At 39.8% G+C, this 22588-nt stretch overlaps 2 protein-coding genes across 2 annotated transcripts; one reads left to right on the forward strand and one right to left on the reverse strand.

The window, feature by feature from the left end:
- Positions 1–10992: 10992 nt before the first annotated feature.
- LOC122054749 (probable serine/threonine-protein kinase At1g01540) lies at positions 10993–12241 on the forward strand. The gene is made up of 3 exons (XM_042616187.1): positions 10993–11509; positions 11689–11887; positions 12067–12241. Exons 1-3 carry the CDS (start codon positions 11071–11073, stop codon positions 12239–12241), a joined length of 813 nt encoding a protein of 270 aa, XP_042472121.1. The 5' UTR covers positions 10993–11070.
- On the reverse strand, positions 12027–20932 carry LOC122054750 (endoglucanase 10-like). The gene is made up of 3 exons (XM_042616188.1): positions 20924–20932; positions 12636–12797; positions 12027–12559 (listed from the first exon to the last, which is right to left on the reverse strand). Exons 1-3 carry the CDS (start codon positions 20930–20932, stop codon positions 12326–12328), a joined length of 405 nt encoding a protein of 134 aa, XP_042472122.1. The 3' UTR covers positions 12027–12325.
- Positions 20933–22588: the final 1656 nt, after the last annotated feature.

The following is a 22588-nucleotide window of genomic DNA, read 5'->3' on the forward strand; positions in this document are numbered from 1 at the left end:
CTATTATTGAACTACCGCACCAATCCCAAATTATATTTTGGGCTCCTCCTTATCATGAGTGTGTAAGTCTCCCTGTGTTTAAGATATCGAATGTCCACTAATTAAATGAGTTACTGACAACTCACTTAATTAATATCTAGCTCCAAGAGTAGTACCACTTAATCTTATCGTCATGTCTGACTAAGTCCACCTGCAGGGTTTACATGACAATCCTTATGAGCTCCTCTTGGGGACATTATAAACCTAGATTACTATAACACAATTTCTTTCTATAATCAACAACACACACTATAAATAATATTATTTCTCAACTTATCGGACTTCTTGATTTATCGAACTAAATCTCACCCATTGATAAATTAAAGAAATAAATATCAAATATATGTGCTTGTTATTATATTAGGATTAAGAGCACACACTTCCATAATAACTGAGGTCTTTGTTCCTTTATAAAGTCAGTATAAAAGAAACGACCTCTAATGGTCCTACTCAATACACTCTAAGTGTACTAGTGTAATTATATAGTTAAGATAAACTAATACCTAATTACACTACGACCTTCCAATGGTTTGTTCCTTTTCATTTTGGTCGTGAGCTACTGTTTATAATTTATAAGGTACTGATAACATGATCTTCTGTGTGTGACACCACACACCATGTTATCTACAATATAAATTAATTGAACAACTACATTTATCATAAATGTAGATATTTGACCAATGTGATTCTTATTTCTAGATAAATGTTTATACCAAAAGCTAGACTTTTAGTATACATCCTAACAATCTCCCACTTATACTAAAAGACTAAGCTGCTATATCTGCTGCCATACATCTGATTCCCAACCCTTCAACATGCCCATCAAAAGCTCTTGCCTTAAGGGCCTTAGTGAAAAGATCTATAGGTCATCATCTGATGCAATCTAGGCAGCAACAACTTCTCCTCGTTTATACGATTTCTCGTATTGAGTGGTACTTGCGCTCTATTGTGTTTACTTGCCTTATAGACTCATGGTTTCTTCGAGTTTGCTACTGCACCACTATTATTACAATAAATTGTAATAATCTTTGGACAAACTAGAAATCATATCTAAATCTATCTTGAGGTTATTGAGTCATTCAGCTTTTATGACTACCTCAGAGGTTTGCCATATACTCAGCTTCTATGGTGGAGTCCGAAAAGCACCTATGCTTATCACTCTTCCATAGTTATGACCTTACCTCCTAAAGTAAACACAAAACCCCAAGGTCAACTTACTATTGTCCCTATCCGATTGGAAGTCAAAATCCGTGCAACCCACAGGGACCAAATTAACTGCCTTATAAACTAACATATAATCTCTAGTGCCTCTAAGGTACTTCAATATATGCTTTACTGCAGTCCACTGTCCTTGTCCAGGGTTACTTTGATATCTGCTAACTATGCCCTTGGCAAAATAGATTTCTGATCTCGTGCATAGCATACTTTAGGCTTCCGACAGCCGAAGCATAAAGAACTGCCTTCATTTCCTCTATCTCCTCTGATGTCTACGGAGACATTTCTTTAGATAAAGTTACTCCATGCTAAAAAGTTAAGAAACCTTTTTTGGAGTTTTGCATGCTTAAAACGAGCAAGGACTTTTTCGATATATGAAGCTTGGGATAAGTAAAATATTCTTTTCTTGCGATCCCTTATTACTTTGATCCCAAGAATATATACATTCTCCTAAGTCATTCATATCGAATTGTTTGGACAACCATACCCTTACTTCTGACAACATTTTGATATTGTTTCCAACTACCAAAAATGTTATCTACGTATAGTACAAGAAATATCACCACGTTTCTATCACATTTTTTGTATACACAAGACTTATCCGGTTACTAAATAAATCCATAGGTTTGGATTACTTTGATAAACCGGATGTTCCAAGACCTTGAAGCTTTGCCTCAGTCCATAGACTGATTGAGCTTGCACACAAGATGCTCTTTGCCCTTTGTAATGAACCCTTCTGGTTGCTTTATATGGATGCTTTCTTCAAGACTTCCATTAAGGAAAGCTGTCTTGACATCCACTTGCCAAAAGAAACTGGATAGACTTTAGCATGACTACCGATAAAAGGTTTCCCCTTTTTCAACAAGCCTTGCTTTGAAAGTATACACTTTCCCGTCTGTCCTTCCTTTTCTATTGTAGACCTATTTAACACCCAATGGCTTTTACACCATCTGGTGGTTCTACAAGCTTCCAGATTTTATTAGAATACATATATTCTAATTCTGTTATTCATTACTCTTTGCCAAGATGCTGCATCTTTATCTTGAAGTGCTTCATCATATGTCCGGGATCAGGCTCATGTTCATTTAGGATCAAGTCCAAAGACTCTCCCAAAACATGAATCTCTTAGGTTGCTTGACAACCCTCCCATTACGATGAGACACTGTCTGTAATTGTGTATCATTTATGATACGTGTTGTAGTTTCTTGTGATATTTCATCTTGTACAGTTGGTACTAGATTAGACATATCCTTTATTATTTCCTTAAGAACAAATTTACTTATGGGCACGTGATTTATTACATAATCCTTTTCTAAAAATCGGTCATTGATGCTAATAATGACCTTTTGATTTTTAAGACTATAAACCTACTTTCGTTTCTCTAGGATAACCCACAAACAAGTGAATTACTATCCAACTTATCATTGTCTCTCTTCAGCATATGTGCTGGATTACCCGAATCCGAATATGCTTCAAAATAGGCTTACGCCTATTCAGCAATTCTATATGAGTAGAGTTCTGACTTTGGAAGGTACTATATTCACTTTCTTTTTCAGAGTATATCCTTAAAACGAACTTGGTAATTTTCTGAATAACTCATCATCAATCTAATTATTTCTATAAGAGTCATATACCTTCTTTCTACTACACCATTCAGTTGGGGTGTACCAGGTGCAGTTAGTTGGGATTGAATCCCTACTTTTGTTAAGTAACTCCTAAATTGTCCCAAGAGGTACTTGCCACTACGATCTTACCATAGTGACTTGATACTTTTACTTTAACGTTTCTCCGCATCAGCCTTGTACTCTTTGAACTAATCAAAGCACTTAGTCTTGCGGCACATTAAGTAAATGTATTTGTATCTTGAATAGTTGTCTATAAAATAGACGAAATATTCGATACTACCTCTTGTCTGGATAGTCATAGGATCACACAAATCAGAATGAACCAATTCCAACATATCTTTGGCTCCGTACCCCTTAGACTTAAAAGCTTCTTGGTTATTTTTCCTTCCAAGTAAGACTCGCAGGTTGGAAAAATTTCCTCTACTAATGAACCCAAAAGTTCATCAGCTACCAATGAATCCTACTCAAGTTAATATAACCTAGCCTTAGATGCCAAAGATATAAATGGTTCATTTCCGAAAGTTGCTTTCTCTTAAAATTAGAAGATGTGTTACTAATTTCCATTTCTTGCATCGTGGGAGTTATTGGATTTATAAATTGTCAACCAACGTACTAGAATAGATATTTTTCCTATTTTCTCGATAACAACTTTGTTATCAAAATAGACACAATATTTATTCTTTAGAAACTGAAATAAATTTCTTTCTAAACTTGGTACTTAAAAGTAATTTCTTAAAATCCATGTTTTATTCCTATCAAAGGATAAACATCTCCCACTGCAACAGCTGCTACTTTTACAGCAATGCTCATGTGAACGGTGATTTATCTTCATTTAGTTGTCAGGTTTCCTGGAACCCTGCAATGAATTGCGGACATGATTAATGGCATCTGTATCTACACTCCAGATTCTGGTAAATAACACCACTAAACATGTTTCAACTAATGAATTAAAAACACCTATATTGTTCTTAGTTCTAAGAAGACAGTCTACCTTAATGTCCAAGTCCTATTTCCAATCATTACAATTGGGACTACTAAGTCTTTTCTATAGTATAACAACTAGGGGATTGACAAACATTCTAAATCCTAAGAATCACAAAAATATTTGGTTATCCCTTCATGATTGGTTTATAAAAAGGAAATTTAATAAATTAAAATCTTTCTTTTAAACATGTGGATAAAAAGAAAGTTATCTCTAAAAATTAAAATCTCTTTTAATCTACAAATAAGGAAAGATATCAAATCTTTTCTTAATCTTTTGTAGAAACTTATAAAAGAGAATATTTAATTTTTAAACTCTCTTTTAAATCATGAACATGGTTAAAAAGGAAAGTTTTCTTAAAATTTAAAATCCACCTTTTAATTAACAAATAAGGAAAGATTTCAAATTTTAAACTCTCTTTTAAACATGTAGATGATTTACAAATAAGGAAAGTTTTTACCAAAAATTAAAACCATCCTTTTAATCTACAAATAAGGAAAAAGATTAATCTCTTCTCTTAATCTTTTGTAGAAAGCTATAAAAGGAAAATTTTAATTTTTAAACTCTCTTTTTAAAACCTTGATATCCACATAAGAAATAATTTTAATAAAAAACCCTTTTAATATTCTAGTGGCCGGCCACCTAAGCTTGAGACCCAAGCTTTGGCCGGCCACCAACTTGGCTCATCCACTTAGTCTTGGCCGGCCCTAGCTTGGGTTCCAAGCTAGCTTGGCCGACCCCATTGGATGGGTAAGAAGGTGGGTATGTGGTGAGTATAAATCTCTATATACAAGAGGCTACGATAGGGACCGAGAGGAAGAATTGGTTTTGGTCTCCCGATAAAATTAAGCATCCCGTGTTCGCCCTGAACACACAACTTAATTTTATCAATAATAATTCATTCTACTAGAGAACTATTATTGAACTACCGCACCAATCCCAAATTACATTTTGGGCTCCTTCTTATTATGAGTGTGTTAGTCTCCCTGTGTTTAAGATAACAAATGTCCACTAATTAAGTAAGTTACTGACAACTCACTTAATTAATATCTAGCTCCAAGAGTAGTACCACTCAACCTTATCGTCATGTCGGACTAAGTCCACCTGCAGGGTTTAACATGACAATCCTTATGAGCTCCTCTTGGGGGCATTCTCAACTTAGATTACTAGGACACAGTTTCCTTCTATAATCAACAACACACACTATAAGCGATATCATTTTCCAACTTATTGGGCTTATTGATTTATCGAACTAAATCTCACCCATTGATAAATTAAAGAAAATAAATATCAAATATATGTGCTTGTTATTATATTAGGATTAAGAGCACACACTTCCATAATAACTGAGGTCTTTGTTCCTTTATAAAGTCAGTATAAAAGAAATGATCTCTAATGGTCCTACTCAATACACTCTAAGTGTACTAGTGTAATTATATAGTTAAGATAAACTAATACCTAATTACACTACGACCTTCCAATGATTTGTTCCTTTCCATTTTGGTCGTGAGCTACTGTTTATAATTTATAAGGTACTGATAACATGATCCTCTGTGTGTGACACCACACACCATGTTATCTACAATATAAATTAATTGAACAGCTATATTTATCATAAATGTAGACATTTGACCAATGTGATTCTTATTTCTAGATAAATGTTTATACCAAAAGCTAGACTTTTAGTATACATCCTAACAGGTAAAACTATAAGCATTTTTCCAACGGTTGGACGATATGATAAAAATCACATTTATACTAAATCTTGGGTGATTTAGCCAAAGCTAACTCAAGTTTTAATATAAATGAGATTTTTGATCCTATAAACAAGAGTTGCATAGAGATGTAATTGATAATTCGTTATCTACTGATCATACTAAGTCTTGGGCGATTTAGCCAAAGCTAACTCAAGGTGTAGTATGATGTGGATCTTGTCCCGCAAGGATTATAGCTAATTGGTAAGAATCTAGTAGTGTGGTTTAACCACATCCATAACTTGATTCTACAAAGGCTCTATAATTCAGTGGTAGCATCATTTAGTTAAAGGCCTAATTAAATGATAAATGGAATATGATATTTACTTTCTGCATTATTTATGTTGCAGATTGCCATGTCGACAAACACGAACACCTTCTCCCTGCGTTCTGTCCTTGACAAGAACAAGCTCAATGGAGCTAATTTCCTAGACTAGTACAGGAATCTAAGAATCGTTCTCACACCAGAAAGAAAACTGTACGTCCTGGAACAACCCATTCCGGAGACACCTCCTACCACTGCCACGCGAGCAGACCGAGATGCTTATAAGAAGCATCATGATGATGCATTAGATGTGTCATGCCTCATGCTTGCAACCATGAACTCTAAGCTTCAGAAGCAACACGAGTTGATGACTGCTTATGATATGGTTGAACATCTTCGTCAACTATATCAAGGGCAAGCCAAGGGCAAAGGCAAGGTAATGAAACCTAAAGGAGGGGTTTCCAAGGATACTACTTGCTTTCACTGCGGTCAGACCGGACACTGGAAGAGGAACTGCAAAGGATACCTGGAAGATCTTAAGAAGAAGAGAAATAAGATTTCTACTTCAGGTATACAAGTTATAGAAGTCAATCTCTCTATTTCTTCATCGTGGGTATTAGATACTGGATGTGCTTCTCACATTTGTACTAATGTACAGGCGCTGAGAAATAGCAGGGCATTGACGAAGGGCGAGGTGGACCTACGAGTAGGCAATGGAGCACGGGTTGCTGATGTTACTGTAGGAACTTACTATCTATCTCTGCCCTCTGGGCTTGTACTAGAATTAGATGAATGTTGTTATGTGCCTGCTCTCACCAAAAACATCATTTCAGTTTCTTTTTTAGACAAGAAAGGCTTTTCGTTTATAATAAAGAATAAATATTGTTCCGTTTATTTAAACGATATGTTCTATTGTAGTGCACCTCTGATAAACGGACTCTACATTCTAGACTTAGAGAACCCCATCTATAACATAAGTACCAAAAGGTTCAAGTCAAATGAAATGAACCAAACCTATCTCTGCATTGTCGCTTAGGTCATATAAATGAGAATCGATTATCCCAGCTCCATAAAGATGGTTTGCTGAACTCATTTGATTTTGAATCATATGAGAAATGTGAGTCATGCCTACTGGGTAAGATGACCAAGACTCCTTTTAGTGGACACAGCGAAAGAGCGACTGACTTGTTAGGACTTATACATAGTGATGTATGTGGCCCTTTTAATGTCGCTGCCAGAGGTGGTTATAAGTGCTTTATTACATTTACTGATGACTTCAGTAGATATAGTTATGTGTATCTCATGACACATAAATCACAATTCTTTGAAAAGTTCAAAGAATTCAAGAATGAAGTACAAAACCAGCTAGGCAAGTGTATTAAAATACTTCGATCAGATCAAAGTGGTGAATACCTTAGCCATGAGTCTCGTGACTATCTAGCTGAGTGTGGGATTTTGTCCCAACTCACTCCTCCTGGAACACCACAGTGGAATGGTGTATCCGAAAGGAGGAACCGTACCCCATTAGATATGGTTTGGTCTATAATGAGTTACACAGATCTTCCTATATCCTTTTGGGGATATGCTCTAGACACAGTAGCCTTCACACTTAACCGTGTTCCATCCAAGGTTGTGATAAAGACACCATATAGGATATGGACTGGGAGAGATGCCCAAGTGTCTTTTGTGAGGATTTGGGGTTGTGAGGCTTACGTTCGACATCAAGTCTCAGACAAACTGGGACCCAAATCCGAGAAGTGTTATTTTATAGGATATCCCAAGGAAACGAAGGGATATTACTTCTACATTCCCAGTCAACACAAAGTTTTTGTGGCTAAGACTGGGGTATTTCTAGAAAGGGACTTTGTTTCTAGAAAAACTAGTGGGAGTACGTTCAATCTTGAAGAAGTTCAAGATATGAACCATAGCACTGAAGCCTTGATGGAAGTTGAACTGGAACCACAAAATATTGTGGATGATGAGATTGTTCCATAAGGAGTTGAGGAACAACAACCAGTTCAAGTAGACCTACCTCTTCACAGATCTGACAAGATACGTCGTCAGCCTGAGAGATACTCATTTCTCTTGCCTGACCATGACGATATTATGCTCGTTGAGAATGAGCCTACCTCCTATCAGGAAGCTGTGATGAGACTAGATTCTGAGTCATGGCTAGAGGCCATGAGATCCGAGATGGAATCCATATACACCAACCAAGTATGGACTTTGGTTGATCCACCTGAAGGCGTCAAACCCATTGGGTGTAAGTGGGTCTTTAAGAGAAAGACTGACATGGATGGATATATTACCTATAAGGGTTGCTTGGTAGCTAAAGGTTTCAAGCAAATTCATGGTATTGACTATGAGGAAACCTTTTCTCCAGTAGTGATGTTTAAGTCCATTCGGATCATGCTTGCTATTGCAACATACCACGATTATGAGATCTGGCAGATGGATGCCAAAACCACGTTTCTGAATGGAAACTTGCTCGAGGATGTGTACATGACACAACCTGAGTGTTTTGTAGATCCATTGCATACTGGTAGAGCATGCAAGCTGCATAAGTCCATTTATGGACTAAAGCAAGCTTCTCGGAGCTGGAATCTTCGATTCGATGATGCGATCAAATAGTTTGGTTTCATCAAGAATGAAGATGAACCCTGTGTCTACAAGAAGGTTGTTGGGATCACAGTTGTCTTCCTTGTAATGTATGTGGATGACATACTACTCATTGGGAATGACATCCCTTTGCTGCAGTCTATAAAGACTTGGCTAGGGAATTGTTTCTCAATGAAGGACTTAGGTGAAGAAGGTTGTATTCTAGGCATAAAGCACTACAACAAAATCGCTCATAGACATCGGTTTTCCACCGGTGTCTATTTGATTTTCGACCGATGTCTATGAAGCCGATGTTAAAAGTCTGCCATTTTAGACATCGGGTTAAAACCGGTGTAGTATCACTTAACGACACCGGTTTTCGAATCGGTTATTAACCGGTGTAGTATCACTTAACGACACCGTTTCATACACGGTGTAAAACGATGTAATATTGTATGTTAATAACACCAGTTTTGGCAGCGGTAAATGACCGATGTAATATTACTTTATAACACCGGTTTTACATCGGTGGAAAACCGATGTAATATGTATTTTTTTTAACAGCACAGATTTGATTTTAAAACCGACAATAACAAAAAAAAAATACACAAATATTCACAAATTGTACAAATATTCTTCATTCAATAATATCCATAAAATACACAAATATTCACAAATTATATAAATAATCTTCTTACAACAATATCCATAAAATACCCAAACATTCTTTTTACATCAAAAGCTAGCTAATAAATATCAAAATCAAGGTAGAACATTCTTTTAACACATCAAGGTAGAACCGCACTTCAAATGTAATCTAGCATGCATTCAACCCACTCGAACCGCACTTCATCAATTTCAACTCTGGAGTACTTGAGATTTGTAAACTGTAAAAACACATAAATCCACCCTATGTCAAATAACTAAAACAAATGTGTACATGTATCAAATAAAAAATATAAGATCACAAGTGCTTGTCATAAACATGCTTACCAGTGTGTTGAAACCTATTCTGTGAATGGTGGCTTCGAATGAACTTCACGAGCAAGGCCAAAATTTGCTATCTTCACAAAGTCCTTGGTTACCAATAAGTTCTCTGCAAAGGTCATAATCTAGTTTAATAGAATGCTAACTTCACCAGAATAATTATAGGTGCATAAATCACATTTAACAAAATAAATGCTAATCCTAGATAACACCGTTGTAGGAATAGATCTGTTAAGAGCACACAAATGAATCTTTATAGGGATAAAAGCATAGTCTCTGTGCATAAAGGCAAGCATTCCATCAAATTTAAAACTATAATCCAATCAATATAAAACTATAATCCAATCAAATTTACAGGCTATCGCTTCTGCATAATTTCCCTATTGTAATACAAGAGAACTATCAATTTCCAACTAGGGGCAAAGACAACAAAGAAGATGATAGACAAATTATATGACTTTCTTCTATTAAATGAGGCAATATGCAGTAACTCTCAAACTAGCAATGAAAAAGGCAGATATAGTACTCTACCTGTTGCTTGTATATAATAGCCAAGTTGTTGAAGGGCACAGATATCCCTATTGTAACTGCTAAAATTGCCTTATAGAATGATGCAACAACACTCATCATATTACTGCATGAAGAGAAGTTTCATTAAGGAACAAAAATAAACTATCCGCACAGTTGTCATCAAACATTTCTAAAGCTTACCAATCCATGTATATATATGTTGCCAAGGCTTGACAATGCTTGTGGATGGTTAGGTTGTAAAGCAAAGCATGACTTGGGAAAAATTATTAAAATGAAGTTATTAACAAGGAAAAAAACAACTTGTTATTATCTCCCTGATTTCAGGATCATATGATTCCAGTTTCAGAACTAAAATTCTTTCAAATCCGTAACATTCTGAACGGTTGGGTTTTTTCTGCAGTTGGGCCCTGTACTTCAAAAGACGGTAGAATCTTTTCGTCTCCTCCCTCCTACGGAAAATTATGTTCCCCCATTTAAGGACCCTTGGAGGTTTTGGTGACGACTACAATGTTTTGGTATGAAACCTTCCAACGTGTCTACAGATGACCTTCATTGTATTTTTTGTATATACCTTGCTTGGTGTTTGGATTTGTTTATGCAAGGAATGAGCACTGCATCATCTACTGGGGATCTTTAACCATGCTTTATTTTTGAAGCAACTACATCAACACACTGGGTTACATTAGTTTGCTTTTTGTTCTAGCATCTAAAGCAAAAGAAAGTACATAAAGGATAGAGGATAAGGAATAACCATGACAAGAAATTAGGAAAATATATAATAACAGTAGTCCTTCAAAGACAATGAAAATAAAGTAACTAACTTAAATCTGAAGGTGATGCGTAAGTTCAAAAATCTTAATAAAATAAATTATAAGTCGACATAAAAGGATATAGCTTTATAAGTAATTTAGAAATTATAGACAGTTTTAATTTAGAAACCTACTACAACACTATGTTAAAGGTTTATGCAGAAAATAAGCTGTTGGCCTCAATAGCACTGATCCAACTGCTAAGTGCTCATATCAAACTGCTTCTCCACTCATTAGCCTTGAGTACTCCAACCGCTGGGATCCAATGACCGATGAGAGGAGCAGTATCGGGTCATCTCAAGAGGCTCCTCAGATCTATAGGTTTAACTTGGAGGAGATAGAATGTGCTACTCAGTACTTTTCGGAGGTGAATTTACTTAGCAAGAAAAGCAGCTTTGCGGCAACATACAAGGGGATACTACGCGATGGAACGGAGGTTGCAGTGAAGAGGATCAACAAGACTAGTTGCAAGTCAGAGGAAGCTGAGTTTCTCATGGGTTTGAAGGCATTGACATTGCTAAGGCATGAGAACCTAGTTGGATTAAGGGGCTTTTGTTATTCAAGAGCAAGAGGAGAGTGTTTCCTCATTTATGATTTTGTTGCAAATGGGAGTTTGTTGGAATATCTAGATGTCAAATGCGATGAGATTCACAAGGTCCTTGATTGGTCTGTAAGAGTTTGTATCATCAAAGGCATTGCTAAAGGTATTCTACTTGACCTATATGACTATTTATTTTCCTTCTCAGATAGCTATCATAATGAATATACTACTGTAACAACAACAGCAACAAACATTGATCATTTAAGATGGAATTTCATCTTGTCATTTACCTACATTTGCACTTTGCCTTGAGGAATCCTAATTTGTTTGATTCTTACATAGGTATGGAATATCTCCACAGCGACAAACCTAGCAAGCCCTCCTTGCTCCATCAAAACATGTCATCGACAAAAGTCCTCATTGACCGCCATTTCAACCCCCTACTCTCCAGTTCTGCCCTGCACAAACTATTAGCAGACGATGCCATTTTCTCCTCTCTCAAAACATGTCCATGGTTTAGTTGGATCAAGCCACCTGCATGGTTTCAGTTTCAGATATATATGATCAGATTTTGAACAACAAGATCTAGCGGGACACTTAGATTTAGGGCCATCAAACCTTTGGTTCGATTAAATGACTTGAAAAATGGCAAGTATGAGCACATAATGTTGCCCGTCTGGTTGTGGAATGTGCTCAGAATTTCTTCGTAGGGATAACCAGGACTCAAGAACAGTCTGAGTCTGCTGAGAAGAACCTGAGATCCAGTGAGCTTGTTGTCCCAGCTGAAGACTCCATAATCCGGTCCTCCCCAGAAGGCACCGGCATGCTTGGCCAGGGCTGGAGCAGTGGCGAGCTGGAGGTAGGAGGAATTTCCAGTTGCAAAGTAGAGCCATGAGCCGCCCCACAGAAACTCATCCCAGTAACCGGTGGAGTTGTAGAAGATGGCGGGATCAGTGCCTCCAGGGCTGTATCTGCCCCTCTATAGCCTTCCGTACTGGAACAGAGTCTTGGCGCCATGGACGAGCTTGTCGGAGTAGGTCTTGCTGTCCTTAAACACGATCGAAGCAGCAGCCAACGACGCCGCCATTTTGCTGGCGAGGTCGGAGCAGCTGTGGCACTCGTACACCGGCCGAGTGTAGTCGATGTCCTCCGGCCTCATCCTGCAGTAGTGGTCGTTAGCATCTGGCCCCTTCGACGTGTCTCCTTCGCCGACCTGTTAATTTTTTACTCGAGCATCAAATCTAGATCTGAATTTAGAGCGACGGAGATAATTTTAAGGATTTAATTACCTGTGCGACGATGCTGTCAATGGTGTCGGCAGAGGAGTTGAAGGTCTTGAGGAGGTAGTCGGTGCCCCACTTGATGATGCCCTTGACGTGTTCGAGCTCGCCGGCGGCCTCGTACTTGGCAGCACTCGGGAGAAAGTCGGGGGAAAAGAAAAGGCTTCGGCGCTATATAGAGAGGTTAACCCCAAACCCCATCCTCAACCTTTAGCAATCAGACGATTAAGAAGGGGAAGAGATTCAAGAAGGGGAAGAGGGAGATGAGGCTGAGAGAGATGGTTGGAGGTTTAGGTTTAGGCTGAGAGAGATGGTCGGAGGTTTAGGTTTAGGCTGAGAGAGATGGTCGGATGGTCGGATGGTCGGAGGTTTAGGTTTCGGTTTAGGTTATCGCGAGAGAGATGGTCGTGCGGAGGAAGGGGCGGGATAAAGATTTAGGTTTGGAGGGAAAACACTTAGGTAGATTTTGGCTTGTGGGGAAAATTAAAATATTTTATTTGGGTTCATTAACATCGGATTTTAAAAACTGATGTTAAAATCGATGTCTATTAACGAAAAAAAGGGCGCTCATAGACATCGCCTAAAAAACCGATGTCTATGAGCTAAAATCTGCGCTCATAGACACCGATTTTTAGAAAAACCGATGTAAAATACTCAAAGACATCGGTTTTAGCCTAAAACCGTTGTTGTTCCACTGATGTCTATGAGCGATTTTGTTGTAGTGAAGATTTATAGAGATAGATCTAAGAGATTGCTTGGCCTAAGTTAAAGTACATATATTGACAAGGTATTACTACGGTTTACCATGCAGAATTCCAAGAAAGGATTTCTGTCGATGTCACATGGTGTGAATCTTTCGAAGACTCAAAGTCCCTCTTCTAGAGAGGAGAGAGACCGCGTGGATAAGATCCCTTATGTTTCAGCCATAGAATCTATCATGTACGCCATGCTATGTACTCATCCTGATGTTTCATATGCTTTGAGCATGACGAGCAGATACCAGTCAGATTGAAGTGAACGTCACTGGATAGCGGTCAAGAATATTCTTAAGTATTTGAGAAGGACTAAAGAATATTTCTTGATATTTGGAGGCGAGAGCAAGCTAGCTGTAAAGGGTTACAGTGATGTCAGCTTCCAAACTGACCAAGATGATTATAGATCATAATCTGGGTTCGTGTTTTGCTTGAATGGTGGTGCTGTGAGCTGGAAGAGTTCAAAGCATGACACAGTTGCTGATTCTACAATAGAGGCCAAGTATATTGCTGCATCAGAAGCAGCAAAGGAGGCAGTTTAGATCCACAAGTTCATTACTGAGCTTGGGGTGGTTCCTAGCATAGTCGATCCTATAGAGCTCTATTGTGACAACAATGGAGCAATTGCACAAGCTAAGGAACCTTGCTCACATCAGCAGACCAAACACATACTACGATGCTTCCATCTCATTCGAGAGATCATCGATAGAGGAGATGTGAAGATTTGCAGAGTACCCACAGAGGCTAACGTCGCTGATCCCTTGACCAAGGCTTTGGTACAGAGAAAGCATGATGGTCACACTAGGTCATTGGGCCTTAGAGCCTACACTGATTGACACTAGTGCTAGTGGGAGATTGTTAGTTAGAGCCCTAGAGCTAATCATATGATGATTGTTGTATGGACTCGATGTATCATATTCCTATATATTAATAAAGACATTTCTTTATAGTTATTATACTTACTTGTATTGGTGCCAAATAACTAAGTATAATAGCGTCCTTGAGTAGAAGGTTTTTATCTATATCAATCAATTGGTTGAATTGATAGTGAGATGATATAGAGAACACTACTCTTAATCATTCCTAGTCAAGTATTAACATTCAGGGACAATGTTAATGTGATGAGACTAGCATGTAGGTCAACTCGATGACTTGATCTCACAAGTCATAGATATAGAGATATCAAGTTGACACATGGGCATGCATTGGAGAATGTATACTGAATGACCCGCCATGAGAAAGTATCATGGATCGTTATATGAGTGTCATATACTTTTGTAGGACCGTTGGGCCGGCTAGAAGGGGGGGTTGAATAGCCCTGCAGAAATAAAAACACAAACCAACCCTTCTCGAACTCTTAAACTGACACTTGTAAAATAATCAAAGCAATAAACTAAGATCAGAACAGAAAACGAGGCACCAGGTTTTGACTTGGTTACAACCGGGGAGGTTGTTAATCCAAGAAAGATGATCGCACTAGAATTTCTCCTTCAGGCGGAGAAGCCTCTTACAAAGTTGAAGCGCACAATAGAAGCTAACTACAGAAAGTGTACAAGTGTTTGAAAGAAAAGCGTGAGTTCTGAATTGATGAAAAGCTTCTGGACCAAGGCTATATTTATAGCCTTGGTCGGGGTGCCTGGAAGGGTTCCGGGCACCCTGGGGGGGATAAATTTTATCCCCCAACGTTCAGATCGAGTTTTGACTCGATCTGGTGAAAATACTGGGTTCCGGGCGCCCCGGACTGTTCCGGGCGCCCCGGAGCCCAAAGTCAACAGCCGTTGACTTTTTCGTCCGGGACCTCTTCTCTGGTTCAGTCCCGCCTCGATCCGGTTCTTCTCCTCCGGATCCGCTCACTTGGGTGATCTCTGCCATCCGGAAAAGGGCTCACCCGAACCCAACTTCCGGTCTTCTCGAGCGGGCTTCCCTCCGGCTTCTCGTCCCTCGGAATTGCCGCGTGTTTCCTTCTCGTCCGCCAGCGTACTCATCCGCAGTCTTCGTTCCTCGGTCGTCGACCTTCTCGCTAGCTGTGTCTCTTGCTCTCCGAGCAATCTTCCGCTCCGGCTTTCGTCCCTCGGAACCACCGCGCGCTTCCTTCTCGTCCGCCGGTGTACTCTTCCGCAGCACCTCGTCCCTCGGACTGCCGTCCTTCTCGCTAGCTGCGTCTTCCGCTCGACTACTTGTGTTCCTAAGCTCCTGCATACTTAGACACAAGGTTAGAAACACACAGGACCTAACTTAACATGTTGATCACACCAAAACAACCTTGGGGTTCCAACAATCTCCCCCTTTTTGGTGTGATCAACCCAAGTTAAGATAGGGTAAAATAGACTTTAAATAAAATTAAGTAACTTAACTTAATTTGCAATTTAAGTACAAAAAGATAGAAAAAAAAATTAAATCTATCTACCTCCCCCTAGACTTATACTTTCCTTTCTCCCCCTTTGATCACAAAAAATGGGGTTCCAAGAAAAACAATCTAAGGATTAAAGATTTATTAAATTTGAAAAAATATTTAAAATAAATTCATAAAAATAATTTTAAGTTTTTGCAAGAATTATTTTGAAAAATATTTCTAACTTAAAAAAAATTTCTAAGTTTTTGACTTAGGAAAAAAAAATTTCTAAGTAATTTGAGCATAAATTTATAATTTCAGAAAATCTTTTAACTTAAGAAGGAATGATTTTTGAGAATTTTTAAGCACATTTTTTTTTTAAAAAACAAATGACTAAGTCAAAAAAAATTCTAAGTAAATTTCTAAATTGAAATAAAATGTTTTGAATAACCTTTTTAAAGCACTAATTAATTCTTGTATTAATGCTTTATTAGTAAGTTAATTAAACATTTATTTCAATATTTTGGCTTCCAGGTCGTGGCGAGGCACTAGGCCTTCTTGGTTATTGGAGCAACAACCACTTCCTTGACAAAACCTCATAAAGAAATTCTTTGTTTAATTTTCTCACTTAAAGCGCGAATTTTAATTTTAAAATTAATTTAAGCATGACTTCGGAACCCAATATAGGTTCCAACCTACTGGATTAACCAAAAAAATTTTAGGGACATATTTTCTTGAAATATTTTTAATTTGTCCCGGGTGATATTTAAAGTACCAATTTAAATTATTAAATCTTCTAAAATTAGTTTTAGATGAACATGCATAGTTTTTCAAGTTATCTACTTGAATTTTCAAATCATCATTTTCAAGTTTCAATTGTTCATTTGCTAGTTTTAATTTATCTAATTCTTCTAAGGGACAAGATTTAGCTAGAATTACTTTTAAATTTTTATTTTCACTTTCTAACTTGCAACAATATTTTGTTAAAAGTTTAACGAATTTAAACATTTTATCGGGAGGAAGAGATCGTACCTGACTTACCTTGTCGATCTCGTTGTCCGTTTCTCCCCCTGAGCTGCTGCTTCCTTCTGACGTGTCTCCCCCTTCATCGATGCTCTCGATGCTCATTTCGGAAGAGCTTGAATCGCAGTCATCGTCTTGATGAGTCACCATCAGTGCGAGTCCGGAGAAAGCTTCGACTTCCGATTCGGACGATGTATCGTCCCACGTCGCCTTTAGGGCCTTTCGCTTTTGGATAGGCTTCTTACCCTTCTCCTTGTCCTTGTTCTTCAGCTTGGGGCAGTTGTCCTTGACGTGCCCTTCTTCGTCGCAGTGGTAGCAGCGGATCGTTCTTCTCTTCTTTCCCTGCGGATGGTTAGTAGATCTGGATTTACAAAGTTTCTTGAATCTTCTTACCATCATTACCATTTCCTCGTCGTCGAGAGAGGATTCAGATTCTGGTTCGTCTCTCGAGGCTTTGAGGGCGACGTTGTTTTTAGGCTCCTTCATTCCTGCACATCTTGACTCATGCACTTCAAATGTTGAAAAGAATTCTTCTAATGAAGTCTTTTCTAAATCTTTAGAAATGTAAAATGCATCTACTAGTGATGCCCATTTTGAATTTCTAGGGAAGGAATTTAAAGCGTACCTGAGCGAATCTCGGTTACTTACCTCTTCTCCGAGATTCGTGAGTCCGGTGATGATTTCTTTTATTCTGGAGTGCAGATGTACGACTGTCTCGTCTTCCCCAAGTCGCAGGCTGGTGAGCTGATTGCGAAGCAGATCTCGTCTAGCGAGCTTGGCTTCGGACGTACCTTCATGCAGCTCGAGGAACTTCTCAAAGTTCCTTTGCGGAGTTATATTTACCGATCCTGTTGACTTCTTGAGGTGGAAGGACACTTAGCAGATTGTACTCTGCTCTGCCGTTTGCCACGAAGTCGGCCTGCTCCTTTTTTGTCCATTTATCTATTTCCTTGTCCTCTGGAGCTTCAAAGCCAAATTTCATTGTTAAAAATAATTCAATATCTGTAGTAAGAAATACCTGCATCAGTTTTTTCCAGGTAGCAAAGTCCCCTTCATATTTCGGCGGGTGGATGCTTGGTCCGGCCATCGCATTGCTTCGTTCGGCGGTTAGTCCTCCTGAAGCGTCTCGGCTCTGATACCACTTGTAGGACCGTTAGGCCGGCTAGAAGGGGGGGGTTGAATAGCCCTGTAGAAATCAAAACACAAACCAACCCTTCTCGAACTCTTAAACTGACACTTGTAAAATAATCAAAGCAATAAACTAAGATCAGAACAGAAAATGAGGCACCAGGTTTTGACTTGGTTACAACCGGGGAGGTTGTTAATCCAAGAAAGATGATCGCACTAGAATTTCTCCTTCAGGCGGAGAAGCCTCTTACAAAGTTGAAGCGCACAATAGAAGCTAACTACAGAAAGCGTACAAGTGTTTGAAAGAAAAGCGTGAGTTCTGAATTGATGAAAAGCTTCTGGACCAAGGCTATATTTATAGCCTTGGTCGGGGTGCCTGGAAGGGTTCCGGGCGCCCTGGGGGGGATAAATTTTATCCCCCAACGTTCAGATCGAGTTTTGACTCGATCTGGTGAAAATACTGGGTCCGGGCGCCCCAGACTATTCCGGACACCCCGGAGCCCAAAGTCAATAGCCGTTGACTTTTTCGTCCGGGACCTCTTCTCTGGTTCAGTCTCGCCTCGGTCCGGTTCTTCTCCTCCGGATCCGCTCACTTGGGTGATCTCTGCCATCCGGAAAAGGGCTCACCCGAACCCAACTTCCGGTCTTCTCAAGCGGGCTTCCCTCCGGCTTCTCGTCCCTCGGAATTGCCGCGTGTTTCCTTCTCGTCCGCCAGCGTACTCATCCGCAGTCTTCGTTCCTCGGTCGTCGACCTTCTCGCTAGCTGCGTCTCTTGCTCTCCGAGCAATCTTCCGCTCCGGCTTTCGTCCCTCGGAACCACCGCGCGCTTCCTTCTCGTCCGCCGGTGTACTCTTCCGCAGCACCTCGTCCCTCGGACTGCCGTCCTTCTCGCTAGCTGCGTCTTCCGCTCGACTACCTGTGTTCCTAAGCTCCTGCATACTTAGACACAAGGTTAGAAACACACAGGACCTAACTTAACATGTTGATCACACCAAAATAACCTTGGGGTTCCAACAACTTTCTCATGTGACAATTAGTATGACTATCAGTCCTTGGACCTGAAGTCACCATGATTCTCTACATAAGGAGTTGCATACTTTAACTTCGTCAAATGTTACCCATAACTGGGTGGACTATAAAGGCGATTATTAGGTATGTAACAAATTATGCGGAGGGATGTGAGTGATGTAGATGGGATCTATCCCTCCTATATGACGAGAGTGACATCATGATTCTTGATAGAGTGAGACCACTAAGTGCATGATCATGCCCAAATGAGTCAATATGAGATATTGAGCTCATTTGTTTAGAGTGAGTCTACTTGGAGTTCAAGACATAGATTGATTAGAGGATGATACGGTCTATGCCTCAATTGATCAATCTAGATGTTAAGGATAGAAGGACATTGTCACATATTGTGAGAGTCACAATTAGTAATCACAAAGGTGATGTTGGATCTCAACATTCTTGTAACTTGTGTAGTAATGATGTGTTGCTAGATACCGCTCATTACTTATGCTTCTAAATGGGTTTAGGAGCATTGCTAACGTTACAAGAACCTATAGGGTCACACACAAAGGACAATTAGATGGAGATTAGGTTCATATGATGAACCAAGAGTATTAGGTGTTGGTGCGGGAAGCATCCGACGATCGAACTTAAGTTTTGATAATGGCAAAGGGATTCAAAGTTAAGTTTAATTATTATCTAATGTGTATGATTGAGTGTCTCAGGAAAGTCCTAGCTGCGGTTAGGCAAGGAAAAAACCCTAGGGGGTGGTAACCCTAGGTCATAGGGAGTGGTAACCCTATGCGGAAAGTCTTGGCAGGTCGAGTGCTTCAGGCAAAAGTCCTAGGGGGTAGTAACCCTAGGTAGAAAGTCCTGGTGTCGCGAACCAGGTGGAAGACTGGACGGGTCGGGAAGCGGGCGTCCAGCAGAAAGTCCGGAGGCAACGAGCGCCAAGCAAAAGTCCAGTCGATCTGGAGGATCGCACTGGCAACAGGTAAATCTCCTGAGTGGAGTAGGTGAGGATGTGCTCCCCGTAGAGGGAACTGTAGGCGTCAGGTCAACCTAGGATTTCCGGTCGGAAACCCAAAGTTAGACCCGGACAGTCCGAAGGCTGTTAGTTTATTTGCTTATATATTATCTATTATGTTCTAACTCTGTGTTACAGGAGACTAACATTTTTGTGCAGAGTTAGAAGTGACCGAGATTGGTCGACCGAACCTTGGGATCGGTCGACCGAACCTCCAAGCCAGCAGATCAGATCTCTAGAGGTTGGACCGGGCTCGACCAGGGGATCGGTCGACCGAACCTAGGTTGGGTGTCGACTGGATCAGGCTGACTGGGCTGAGTCAGAAGAGCTTATCGGTCGATCTGACCTTTTATCGGTCGACCGAACCTCGGATGGAGTTTGACCAGATCGAAGCGGAGTGAGAAGATCGGGCGAATCAGATAGGAGGGATCGCCTGATCGGTCGACCGAACCTTTGGATCGGTCGACCGATCCGCGTCGGGTCAAACTTGATCCCGAAGCTTGGGGATCTGGATCAGACTTTGTAGAGCTATAAAAGGAGGCCTCGAGGTGCAGCTTAGACACAACTCTCGAACAGAAGATCTCTTGTGCTCTAGTGTGCTGCTCCATATGCTTCAACAACGCCCTGCTCCGACAATCAGTGACCACTCTTAATATATTGTATTTTGTCGGTATAATCTTTCTTTTTAAGCTCATACTTGTACTCATCTACTTGTAAAGATTTGCGCTATATAGTTGTTGCCCACCGAAAGCGGTCAACGACTGCGGGCCTTCGAGTAGGAGTCGAGATAGGCTCCGAACGAAGTAACTTCTCATGTCTTCTGTGCTTGTGTTATTTCTTTTCAGCTGCATTTACTTTTACGATTCCGAAATCGATTGTGAAAGCCACAAGCGCTATTCACCCCCCTCTAGCGCTTTCGATCCAATAATTGGTATTAGAGCGGGGTAGCTTTGATCTGGTGCAACCACCAATCAAGCATCTTTCGTGGCATTTTTTTTTGGTTTTAGGAGTCGATTGGAATCGGTACTCTTACCATTTTCCAATTTATTTTTCGTAATTAGATTTCTTGCTCGAGGTTAGTGCAACACCACCTGAGTTCGTGTTCTATTTTTTCTTCCCACACTACTAATCGAGGACCAAGTCTTGGAATTTTATTGTTGTTTATTTTCTTCATAGTTGATCTAAAATGACCCTTCAAGAAGGCTACAGTACAGCTCACCCCCCGCTATTCACCGGAGACGACTTCGGGTACTGGAAGGGTCGGATGGAGGCATATCTCCAGACTCATTTTGAAGTCTGGATAATCGTCAAAACCGGACTCCAACTACCAACTGATAGCGCCGGCAAGCCACTACCATACGAGGACTGGGATGCATCTCTGATTAAGAAGGTGGAAGCTAATGCCAAGGCGATCTGCACCCTCCAGTGTGGCCTATCAATAGAAGAACTTAACCGGGTTGGCCCCTTCAACACTGCCAAGGAGCTGTGGGAGAAGCTCATTGAGCTTCACGAAGGAACGTCCGACACGAAAGTAAGTAAAAGAGACCTAATCTTCAATAAATTATTTAATATCAAACTGCAGGAAGGTGAGACAGCTGCCCAACTCCACGCCCGGATTCAAGATCTGCTCAACGGTCTTCATGCAATTGGACAGAAGGTAGTTAACCAGGACATCATAAGGTACTCCTTAAACGCCTTTCCGAGAAACACCTTGTGGGCATCCATGGTAGATGCCTACAAGGTTTCTAGGGACCTATCTACCATTAAATTAGATGAATTTTTTGCAGAATTCGAACTTCATGAACATATTAATGCACGCCCGACCGAGAAAGGGTTGGCTTTGGTTGCAGGAACAGGGAGAATGCGTGAATCAAAGATAAAGCGCAGAACCGAACCAGAGTCAGAAGAAGAACTAGTTCAGACTGGAAACTCGACTCAAGTCCAAAAACTTGAGGAAGAGAATTCCAGCCTGAAAACTCAGGTCAAGGATCTGGAGAAAACATTAGAACGATTCTCTTTGGGTTTCAAGAACCTTGATCTGATTCTTGGGACACAAAGGGCAATCTACAATAGAACTGGACTAGGATTCAAACTAAAAAAGAAATATAAATCATATTTGTCAATTATAAATAGACAAAATAATAAATCAGTCCAAGCATGGGTACCCAAGTCCAACCTGATTAATCAAGTTGGACTTGGTCAATATTAGGTCCCTAAGGATCAAATACATTACCTTGATAGACTATATCGAGGCTATGATCTAGGGGGAGCTAGAAGAAAAACAATAAAAATAAAATTGAATTAAAATTCAAATTAAATAAGATTAAAATTCAAATTAAATTAAAATTCAAATTAAATCAAATTAAACTAAGATCCAATTTAAATCAAATTCAAATTAAAATCCAAAGGAAGGCTCCACAATAGCTGGTACCTCCTGACTTAATTCACCCGATAAGGGTAACCAAGAGTAGACTACCCGGCAGGGTAATTAAGATTAGAGTAAAATGGGCAAGGTTTAACTTGACCCATGGTACTGGTGAAGTATTCGATGATAGTACGTTGGGGAAGCTTAGTCATCGCATGTCTAGGAAGATATGGCTTTGACCTGGTGCGTTTGGCTAAGTGAAACTAACCGAAGCTACCCTCTATGGATCCTAACTAGTTAGACCAAGGTTTTGTATTAAGTTCAATG

Source organism: Zingiber officinale, chromosome 3B, assembly GCF_018446385.1.
Source record: "Zingiber officinale cultivar Zhangliang chromosome 3B, Zo_v1.1, whole genome shotgun sequence".
Classification (NCBI taxonomy): domain Eukaryota; kingdom Viridiplantae; phylum Streptophyta; class Magnoliopsida; order Zingiberales; family Zingiberaceae; genus Zingiber; species Zingiber officinale.

Bases quoted from the DNA above. Each gene is read 5' to 3' on its own strand.
- LOC122054750 (XM_042616188.1), bottom strand. The intron at 12,560-12,635 runs GTAATTAAATCC...AAAAATTAACAG, and splicing joins TTGACAGCATCGTCGCACAG to GTCGGCGAAGGAGACACGTC.
- LOC122054749 (XM_042616187.1), top strand. From the start codon at position 11,071: ATGACCGATGAGAGGAGCAGTATCGGGTCATCTCAAGAGGCTCCTCAG. The intron at 11,510-11,688 runs GTATTCTACTTG...ATTCTTACATAG, and splicing joins CATCAAAGGCATTGCTAAAG to GTATGGAATATCTCCACAGC. The intron at 11,888-12,066 runs GTTTCAGTTTCA...AGGGATAACCAG, and splicing joins TGGATCAAGCCACCTGCATG to GACTCAAGAACAGTCTGAGT.